The sequence below is a fragment of the Anser anser genome (assembly GCF_964211835.1).
Source record: "Anser anser genome assembly, chromosome: 2".
NCBI classification, from domain to species: domain Eukaryota; kingdom Metazoa; phylum Chordata; class Aves; order Anseriformes; family Anatidae; genus Anser; species Anser anser.
Window position 1 is genome coordinate 75,930,717 of NC_139721.1, and position 11,035 is coordinate 75,941,751.

Consider the following 11,035-nt stretch of genomic DNA (forward strand, 5'->3'; position numbering starts at 1 on the left):
ATTGTTATCCTTTCCTCTCCTTTCCTTCTTTCCTCTTCCTTTCCTTTCCTTTCTTCCTTTCCTTTCCTCTTCTCCTTTCCTCTTCCTTTCCTTTCCTCTCCTTTCCTTTCTCTTCCTTCCTTTCCTCTCCTTTCCTCTCCTTTCCTCTCCTTTCCTCTCCTTTCCTCTCCTTTCTCTCCTTTCCTCTCCTTTCCCTCTCCTTTTCCTCTCCTTTCCTCTCCTTTCCTCTCTCTCTCCTTTCCTCTCCTTTTTCCTTTCCTCTCCTTTCTCTCTTTCCTCTCCTTTCCTCTCCTTTCCTCTCTTTCCTCTCCTTTCCTCTCCTCTCTCTCCTCTCCTCTCCTCTCCTTTCCTCTCCTTTCCTTTCCTTCTTTCCTTTCCTTTCCTTTCCTTTCCTTTCCTTTCCTTTCCTTTCCTTTCCTTTCCTTTCCTTTCCTTTCCTTTCCTTTCCTTTCCTTTCCTTTCCTTTCCTTTCCTTTCCTTTCCTTCCTTTCCTTTCCTTTCCTTTCCTTTCCTTTCCTTTCCTTTCCTTTCCTTTCCTTTCCTTTCCTTTCCTTTCCTTTCCTTTCCTTTCCTTTCCTTTCCTTTCCTTTCCTTTCCTTTCCTCTCCTTTCCTCTCCTCTCCTCTCCTCTCCTCTCCTCTCCTCTCCTCTCCTCTCCTCTCCTCTCCTCTCCTCTCCTCTCCTCTCCTCTCCTCTCCTCTCCTCTCCTCTCCTCTCCTCTCCTCTCCTCCTCTCCCCTCCCCTCCCTTCCCCTCCCCTCCTTCCCCTCCCCTCCCCTCCCCTCCCCTCCCCTCCCCTCCCCTCCCCTCCCCTCCCCTCCCTTCCCTTCCCTTCCCTTCCCTTCCCTTCCCTTCCCTTCCCTTCCCTTCCCTTCCCTTCCCTTCCCTTCCCTTCCCTTCCCTTCCCTTCCCTTCCCTTCCCTTCCCTTCCCTTCCCTTCCCTTCCCTTCCCTTCCCTTCCCTTCCCTTCCCTTCCCTTCCCTTCCCTTCCCTTCCCTTCCCTTCCCTTCCCTTCCCTTCCCTTCCCTTCCCTTCCCCTTCCCTTCCCTTCCCTTCCTTTCCCTTCCCTTCCCTTCCCATCCTTTTCTTAAGATTAGGATCTTGAGAAGGGAGAAAGGAATATAAGGGAAAGCAAATGATATAATGAGGACTGATTGCGGATACCTGTTGGTCAGCCCTGTACCTGATCACCACAGTTCAGAGCAGGACAATAAATCCACTGTTAGCACAATGCCTGAGTTACTTCCACAGTCAGGAGGGACTGGTTATATTTTTCCTTGATGGTGATGAAGGAATACTGGAAGTCCTCTTAACATTACAAACAGCATACCTGAAGGGTGTCACCTAACAACATCACTCCTTCTTAACTCCTTAACACAGCCAAATGTTCGTTTCATGCATGGGAAATTCTGTTCAGTACAGCAGTATATCTGAAACAAATATGTCTCAGATAATAAAAGCATTGTCTTCACACAAAAACAGGGTGTCTTCATGCCAACACCTGTGACTTCTCATACCAAAATAAAAACTGTAACTCAAGTAGTGCCAAAATGAAAAGTCATACCCACAAGGACAGAAGAATGGATAAGCAATTTCATTACTATTGATGTCATGATGCAGAATAATGAAGCAAATACAAAGCAAGATAAATTCAAACAACTTTTTTATGCCTAATAGTCCTTTAGTCCAACTTTGAGTCACAATCTTCTGTAAAACTTGTAAAAAATAAAGAACTATAAGTTAAAATGTTCCTAGTTTTCAAAATAAGATATCTTCCCTTTGACTGTTTTCTTCTCTATAAATTAATTAAATTGAACTCTAATCTTGAAGCCTAGTGTTACTTCATGTTTTTTGTCAAATAAACATTTTGATCCAGTCAATCATATCCTTTCTAGCTTCTTCAATATAAGGTTTATCATCAGGTTTCATATCTTCTGGCTTCAGTTGTGCAAACCCATGAACCTGCCCAGGATAAACTTTAATTTTATATGCAACTTTACAGTACTGTTTCAACTTCTCTTCCAGTAAGGTAATCTGTAAAAGAAAACATTTTTCTGTTAGGTTATGGTTTTGCAAGTTTGCCAAACTTGCCATTGCTCATATTCCTACATCTTTGACTTTTCTCCACTGTTATGTTTGAAGCAGGTTTTGTTGATCAATAGATGAGAAAACCCATCTTTGGAATGTAAGACTGAAATGGTTTCCAAAAGTATGGGTACATCTAAGAACCCTCAACAGTTACTGCAAAGAGTTTGGTAAATCTTGTTGCTGTAAATGAACAGGTGCAATTATATTCATATATTAATATGGCTTGTAACCTGATTTTAAACTCTGATCTTGAGAAAACATATTCTCTAAATCCCAGTGATTCTCAGTCCGAAATATTTTGATAGTTAAGAAAACACTGCTTCTTATTTTTACTTTACAACAAAAAGCTCTTGTACAATCTGCTGATGTTAAGTATACATACAGTATTAATGATTATTTTCCAGCACACATATATATACATATTTTTGTGCTTATTTCCATGAGAAACTCAGAAAATAAAAAGAATGATCACCCCTGCAAGCTTAATTCTACCCATTGTGCATTTCATCTGAAGTAATTTATTTCTTGTTTATGTTGTTTCTTTTTTTCACACAACCCTTTATTACTTAGTGCAGAAAACAATCCATTTGAGGATGTTTTTTATTAAACTCAGGATTTTTTCATACAAAACTGCACAGGTAACTCTGAGAGAGAAAATCTCAGGAGGAAAAGGTATGGTTTCAAGGTGTAATGCGTGTATTCATGAAAACTGTGTTCGCTGGGGGGGGAGGGGGGAAACTTTAACCAGAAAAACGGATGGTGAATGAAGAATTTGTAACTACACTAGAGGTAGTATGTTATCATTGTCACTAAAGAGAAAAAATGTATGCACAGAAGAGTGCTCCAGTTTCTATCTGTGTATTTATCCAACCTTTCAGATGAGCTTATGATAGGGGTTATTTAGGAATATAGTTGGCATCCAGGATTCAAAACAGGGTCCATAAGTTCTGATCTTCCTTTTAAAAATTCACAACCACTCTTTTGACAGAGTTCATTTTGCCTTGTTGTACCAAAAGCAATTAATCATTGATCTTCATCATCTGAAAGTTCTGTTACTGAGCTGAATTATTTTTTTTTTCCATTCTGGGTCCAAGTTCATTAGGTTTACTACCCGTTCTCTCATCCATGGCAGTAATATCCACGTTTTTAAGGTGTTTGATTCATACCAGTTGGATCTTTCTGCTCAATTTCACACTCTGTTTGTCTAGCCACTGAGAGACCAATCACTGGTCTTTACTGCATTTTTCAGCCCCAAAAGGAAGCTTTGAAAAACCTAAGCAAGATTTGGGGGAAGTTGAAATAGAAACAAAACGATCTAGCCTGTCTGGTTTTTTGTATCTGAAAATAGTTTCTAACAAGCTATGGTTTCTGTGTAGGATAGAAAAACAAAGGGAAAATAAAAATCATTTCCAGTACAACTTACCTGGTCATGAGAAATAGTGTGGTCTTTCTCACCAAAAATGAAAAATGTGGGATTTAGTAAGTTGTATCTTTCTTCAGAGTCCCTAATTATTCCTATAATGTATTTGAGAAACAGTCTGTTAGTGAGGTTAACATTCTTGCAAGATTAATGAAAAATTCAAAGACAAAATTTCTATTTAGGTTTATTTGTTAAATATGTTTTTTACTTCAGGACAGCTTCTATTCTGATGGATGAAAAACAAAAATTTGGAAAATATTGTTCCCACTCTCTACACACTAAAAAAAAATTAGAAAATTTATGTGCCAAAGGAAACATTTTTTTTTAACTTTACACCATTCTTAAATATTGATATCAATATAGCATATTGCTGAAATAACCATAATTAAAATCTGCAACTCACCTTTGAGTTTAGTATTTACAGAAATCATTACAAAACAATAACTATACTTAGAAACTACATATAGTGATGTCAGCCCAAGTAAGTTTTCATGTATTCTACACTACCATAGAGGGACACCCCAGCGTCTAATTGAGGATTTTTCAGCATCAAGTGATGTACTGCCATTCCACCCCAGGAAAACCCAACGATACCAATCTTCTTTGCACCGCATTGTTCCTTTAGATACTTCAAGACAACATCAGCTTCCCTAAGACATATAAACAAAAGGGAACTAAGGAATCTATAGCAGAATCAATATTTGACAATTTAAGAAGTAAATTAAAAGAGATACTTTTTTTTTTTCCATCTGCACCCCCAATTATTTAAAACAGAGAATACATTAAAAAAAAGGCAAATTGCAAACTAAAGCAGTGGCTTCTACTCTTGAATGAGAATTAACATCTGTGGTCCTCGTTTAGTAGCCATAAACAGTTGTAGGTACTTAAATACTTACCTGAATTGTGACCTGCTCCTTTGTTTTCAAAAGAAGCATTTTTTTTTAATTGAATCACTTTGTTTAGTACAGAACAAAAACCAAGACATAACTGCAAGAAGAACAACACCTTACTTTATGGAATGTGGGAATAGATAAGCTTCACTGTGCTATCTCTACAGGGTTCACCTATTTAGATAAAGTTTTATCTTAAGCGTGTCATTCCTGTTGCATGATTTAATATTAATAATATCCTAACAAGCTCACATGCAAAAATACTATATCAAATTCACAACTATTCCAAATTAAACTGTCAGCAGCTATAATGTTTAAAAAACGTGTGAGGTATTGTATACAATGCATAAAGTATAAAAATTGTTTTTAGTGTAGACCAGAGCAGGTCACATTTTTAATTAATTTTTTATTACTAACTTCATAAGTGTCAATAGTTTTTATTTCTGATTATCTAAAGAATTTTACATTAATTTTAAATGCAGACCACATATACTAATAACTATATTTTCAAGCTTTAGGCATATTAGTATGGTCATCACAGGTTTGCTTAGGCTGACAAAAAAGCAGTATGAGAGTGATATGATCAGAAGATCATGTTCTAGGCCTGCATGAGGAGCACATTGTGAATGGATGGGCTCTTTCAGAGCTAGTTTATTTGAAATGGTACAAGGTAAGTTACGGGTACGTAGGATTCCTGGTGCTCTCAGAGCAGCAGATTGGAACTTGAGGGCAGCTACAAGTCAACCCTCAGCAGATAGCATTGGCATGTCCTTGAGGTCTTAACTGGTTAAGATAGTGCCTACCTATCCACAGTGAATCTTCAGAACAGGAATTTTTATAGGTATTAGTCGTTTGTTTTTTCCAAAAATTCAGTCTCAGCTTCTGCGACTCTACTGTCAAAAGCTTTGCTGAGGGACGTTGAAATTAGGCTGCGAGCACTGGAACCTCTTGAAGGGGCCAGAAAAACACTTTGTGCTGTACGAGATGATAGCTGTGTAATAGGGTGTCACTGTCTCGCTATCATTATCTCAAGTTTTAGGCTGTGGTAATAGATGCTGAAGAAACAGGGAAGCTTTGTTACAGGCACTTCTTGGATCTACAGAAAGTGGTCCCTTTACTTCACATATTGAGAAAACCAGTGCAGCTGATCAGATGTCTCATAGTTTTGGGTCAGTCTTGCAAATTTTGGTCTAGTGCTGCTCGGGAAATTATCTCACCTACTATCATTCACAAGGGAGAAAGCAAGGTGAGCAAGTGACAAGTAGCAGATAGCTTGAGCACTTGTGGAAGAGTTTTCCTCCTTATCCTGGGGAACTGGAGGCAGTCTCTGCACTGGTGAGCGGGAGGGCTGTGTAACACCAGTTATGGGCCTGTGCAGGCAGCGTGACATAGTTAGAAAAGGGCCCATGGAAACAAGATGGGGACAGTAAGTAGAGTGACGGATGGAGCAGATGATCTGTTCCAAATCTCAAGGCAGTGCTTAGGACCACAGAAGAACCATCCAGAATAAATGACTGTGTGCATGCAGTCATCTTGCCCCACTGTGTGGTGCCACGTTAAACATTTCAGATACATATAAATTCCCCTTGTTTGCTGAATGCTTTTTAAAATTCAAGCACAGTTATGCATCTTACCTGTCTACTTTCACAGGATCATGTTCTTTCATCCAGTCAGCAAAGTCATGCCAGTGATCAGTAGTTTTCCAGGGGTCTTTCCCCTTGAAAAAGTCTGGGCAGATGGTTCTGTGTGAGACATGGAAACAAGTCAACTTTCACATCCAGGTGGGGAGAATCTGTGGATGTCTAAATGTTTTCTAACGTCTTTTCTACTCCAGAGTACACACCTACATGGTTATCATCTGAATCATATTCTACTCATCCTGTTCTGGCAATCAGCAGAGCTAAAAGTATATGTCTTGCAATGGAAATTAGAAAAAAAAAAAAAAAAAAAGACACAATGCAAAAGTAAAGGGATCGAGCAACCCTCCTGATTATATATAAACAAATATTTATCTCTTTGCTACTAAAAGCTAAAGCAACCCTTACTGTTGTTTGGACTCCAAAAGGCTTGGTATGAAAAACTTACACAACTTAAAAAGTGCACACCAACATTGTTATTGCTTATCTTTTAATCACCTACACTGCCACATAAGCACAAACACTGGCAATTCACAACCCTCCTTCTAGCTTTTTGCTCTGGTAGACATTTCTGTTTGGTCAATTTCAGTAGCTTTGGTGGCCACAGGGGAACATTTCTGTTCACACAGAGTAACGTGGTATGGCTGCCCTATGTGTGTGGAAAACGTATACCATGCTTAGCTTTGGGCCTGGTGATCTATCAGTGTATTCCTTAAGAGAAAAATAATAAAGATGTGTGCTTACATGTATCCATGACCTGCAATCAAATCAACTATATATCTAATGTCTGGGAACTGCCATCCAAATATGTCATGAATCACAATCACAGCTTTGTCTGTGAAAAAAGATGGTCTACAGACATATGCCTTGATGTGCTCAACTTGTACTTCATGTCCAAGGCACCCATATCCAGATCTTTCTCCAGTGTTATATAGGAAAGGATCCGCCATTTGGAAACCTGGAGGGGGAAATGAAAGAAAAAATAAGAGTGAGAAAGTCTAATTTACTAATAGAAGATTAAGACAAATAAGGGCAAATACAATCTGCAGAAAGTAGTTCAATAATTTCTGTAAATAATATTGACACCTTTCTCCTTGTCTGAAAGGAGAAAGTAGAAAAATGCAAAAGCAATGATCCAGTGCAGAATGGTTCTTAGTCTTTAAGTTATTAAGCTGAGAAGAAAAAGAGACAAAAAGCTACAAAATGGCAAACAATAGGTTCATGGATGTCCTGAGTCTCATGTCACTTTCGTTTTGCTCCCATGCAACTCCGTCAGCACTGGTGTGAAGCGGTACAGCTTCAGATGTCATGCTCTCCCCATACGTGGGAGAAAGTGACCAGTTGCAGCAGACACGTGTGTCTTCAGCTGGAATCACAACCTGGTTTCTCTGAATTATGTGAGGGGTAAGCACAGCACTCAGCTGCTACAGAAAAGGATAGCATTCAGCGCTTCTTGCAGCGCATGGCACCCAGTGTATTGGGCACAGCTGGCAACTGGCTGCAGTACTGATTTCTAAACTAGGTTGCAAGGCCTTGGGCCCATACGCCTTTGAAAGGGATTGCAAGAAAGCAAGCAAATGCCAGAGAAGTTAGAGTCAGAAGTTGTTCTGACTTTGTGTCTGGAGCATGGAATGGACTCTGTGCAAAAAAGTAGAATATTATCTTGGAATTAAAAGCAGTATTATAATCCATCTCTACAAGGAACCCTATTAGGTCTTCAGGAGCAGCATGAATAGTAGCATTTCCTAACCACGTACCGTTTTTCCAACTGTCCTTGGGGATTTGTACACACACCTGCATATACATCTCAGCAGCATCATTGCAGAATCAGCCTAGTACCTCCACTTGGATTGTAACATGTACTTCAAAAAACTGTCCAGATATCATATAAGAGACCAAATTCTGTTAAAAATGTTAGCCTTCCTCAGCTCTCCATTAACCACAGCAGCAGAGAACTAGGTTTCATGAACTAACAGGAAATTTTGCCTAGATAATATAGACACATTTGGAGCTATGGTGGACTGAAGGGCAGAGTTGAGCTGCAGAGACTCAGCGGTTTCTTGCACCTACACAGCACTTCCCAGTTTGCACAATTAAAACAGGCTCAATAACAGCATCACTTTTTTTGGATGCATTTAGGCTGCTTTATACCCAAGATAATCGGTCTTCCCAAAGTATCATCTAGGGACACCATTCTTCCACCAGTAATCCTCTCCCAGCCTTGGGGATGGTGTCATCAGGTCTGGCGGGTAGAGCATTGACTTTGACTAAATATACTTTATCACAACAGCAGCTCCGGCTGTTAGAGTTTGCTGCAGAGGTACAGGAACTGGGCGGATGTGACACTACTGCTAGAATCGAGCTGCTTTACAGATAGCTATGGGATGGGTGATCTTACACGGTGAGTAATTCCCTCTGCTGATAACTGAGAGCTGATTACACTTGTTAATTGTTCTCCCACCTTTTTCAACGTCTGAATGTCTGGGTTGGTATTAGGAAGCATGAATTATCCTGATCTTCAGGACCAAAACCTCCATTGCTTTGGCATTACATGCAAGTAGAAGTTGTAACATGTGGGAGAGTGTCTCCTAGCTCATGTCCCCCATAACAGGCTTGAAAATGCTTGAATGATGTCTGTTTTTGCAGAAGTACTTCTATCTTTTTTTTCTTTTTTTTTTCCTTTTTTTTTAACCTAAGATGAATGAGGTTGTTGAAGTGCAAGAGACTGCTTGAAGAACTGACAGGCATTCTCAAAGTCAGCTAACAGCACTGGCTTCTGAGATGGCAGCCACAGCCTTAGCCCATTAGCACCTTTCGTTCAGAAGGGCACAACCTGTGGTGTCCCCTTCAAGGAAATAGTGTTTAGGAGGCATTAAGCTTTGCAATAGTTGTGAAAGAGCCTCCTGTCTATCTTCTGGTAGCTTCCCAGAAATCATTTCTTTGGCCTATCTTGATTGATTCCCAGCCAGCTGGCTCTTCTCCAGGCACCCGGCTGCGAAGACCTTAGTAAATAGCCAGCCACGCCTGAACTGCTTAGAAGTCTTTGATGGGATCCTGTTTAGTCAGAAGCTTTATTTGTTCCCTCCCACTTTGATCCATGCAACACGGTGTGGTGAAGCAACGACCCAGGATATTTCCTACCTGTCCTGTCTCACCTCATTCCCTCTTGCCACCGATTTCATCCATTACACTTTTCCTCTTCCTGCTTTCCCCACGGCCCAGTTCCAGGCAGGCAGAACCTCACCTCTACAGCCCGCTTCTTATCACTGAGCTCTGACACAGATAAGACACAGGGACTAGCACAAAGCAAGGAGCAGGGGAAACTACTGCTAACAGGGAACAAGCAGAGACATCCATGAGTTTCAGGGCATCCTTTTGCTGGTTTAGAGAAAGCCTTTTTATAGCTTCTTCGTCTCACAAGTGGGTCTACGCTTCCTTGGTTCCCTGAGTTCCTCAGTGCCACCCAGCTTTTGTGCAAGTAACAAAAACACTGAGGAGAATCATTTAGTGTTATCACAAGGCAAAGGTAGGCTCCCTTGGATGGCAGGACAGACCCAAACTAATTCATTTGTAGGGTGCAGCAAATAACATGATTATAACCTATCAAGTCCTAATTTTCATTAAATAAATATATATATATATACTTGATAGGGGAGGCTAATATTCTTTCAAAAACAATCAGGTAAAACTGAGGAAAAGATAGTCCTAAGGATAATCCCCACTTCTCGTAAAGTGGTTAGGAGCACGTGATCTCAAAGTGCTTTGCTTTTTCCCAGGACCTTGCACTAATGATGCCAAGATGTGACATGTCTGCCTTTTTCCTGGGTCCAGGGATAACATTTTAAACTCCAGCGGTAATTTATTTCAATGCTAAATGCTCCAGTGGACCAAACAAGGGAAGGAATAGGAATTCATTATCATAAGGGCGAAAGAAATTATGGTCCTCTAGCATGATCTTGCTACCGCTGGATGCAAAATAGTGACTGGTAATTCCTAAAGAAAGCCCCCAGACTGTGGCTGAAGTAGGATGCCTCCCACAAAGTCAGGCAGTCTAGAGTTAAAAGCTTCAAGTGAACGTACTGCCTCCCTTACCTATTTGTGCCAATGTATGATGACATTTAGAGGGAAAAGCGTTTGGGTTGTCCTCAGAACTACTGCTACACCGCAGCTGCAGACACTCAAAATCCAGTTTTTCCCAAAGTTGATATCCTCTATCTTTACCTTACCTTCTCCTTAATACTTGTCTTCATGCAGGTTTTTTCTTTCTTTCAACCTTTTTTTTTTTTTTTTAATGAAGACAAAATAAAAGTCTTTCTTTAAAGGAGTGGTTTGTGCTGAATGTTTTGTGCATTTTCAAAGAGCTGTTTCTGGCTGCTTAGCAATTTCAGATTTCTCCCACTCAACTCAGTTAAAAGCAGTTAGCCTCCCTCTGCTGCCAGCTCAGTCTTTGTGGACCAGTTTGCCATGACATACCTGGAGTACAGGATCCTGCGTTATCCCAGCTCGGGTCCTCTGTTCAGTGAGATACCAGCTAGACTTCTCTAAACACAAAAAGAAGAAAACCAGTTCTGCTGGCAGTTTTGCTCCGGCTGCTGCTTCTGCTGCCCATCCAGTTTCCAGGTGCTTTTCAACTCTTCTGCAGCCCTGGGGATTGGGAGATGAGGAGGAGACGCTCAGCACACAAATCATCCTGACCGGAAGGGGTGGAGACAGATCATGCAGAGAGGCAGGGTTTGGTGGATTCAGTAGGCTCCAAATCAATTGCCTTTTACTCCACCTTTTTTTTTTTATTATTATTATTTAAGGAGTTTAGAAAGCAAGGTGCACACCGATGCTAAACTGCACTTATTTTTCCATTTCTAAAAATGTGTAATTCCTAACAGAATAGCATGGAGAGGTTGAAAGAAGGACTACGGAGTCTTCTTACTAACAAACTTCCGTTTTCTAGTAAGATTTCCCTTCCAGACCTGTACACTACAAAGCAACTGGTATGTGTGGTGCA

The 11,035-nt window shown here is 40.4% G+C and overlaps 1 protein-coding gene across 1 annotated transcript; it reads right to left on the minus strand.

Moving 5' to 3' along the window:
• Nucleotides 1–1,573: 1,573 nt before the first annotated feature.
• Nucleotides 1,574–10,734, minus strand: LOC310893596 (carboxymethylenebutenolidase homolog). The gene is made up of 6 exons (XM_083822796.1): nt 10,507–10,734; nt 6,778–6,991; nt 6,031–6,138; nt 4,014–4,156; nt 3,510–3,601; nt 1,574–2,032 (listed from the first exon to the last, which is right to left on the minus strand). Exons 2-6 carry the CDS (start codon nt 6,981–6,983, stop codon nt 1,853–1,855), a joined length of 729 nt encoding a protein of 242 aa, XP_083678922.1. The 5' UTR covers nt 6,984–6,991; nt 10,507–10,734; the 3' UTR covers nt 1,574–1,852.
• Nucleotides 10,735–11,035: the final 301 nt, after the last annotated feature.

Bases quoted from the DNA above. Each gene is read 5' to 3' on its own strand.
- LOC310893596 (XM_083822796.1), bottom strand. From the start codon at position 6,983: ATGGCGGATCCTTTCCTATATAACACTGGAGAAAGATCTGGATATGGG. The intron at 4,157-6,030 runs GTAAGATGCATA...TATATGTCTTAG, and splicing joins GATCCTGTGAAAGTAGACAG to GGAAGCTGATGTTGTCTTGA. The intron at 2,033-3,509 runs GTAAGTTGTACT...TTTCTTTTACAG, and splicing joins ACACTATTTCTCATGACCAG to ATTACCTTACTGGAAGAGAA.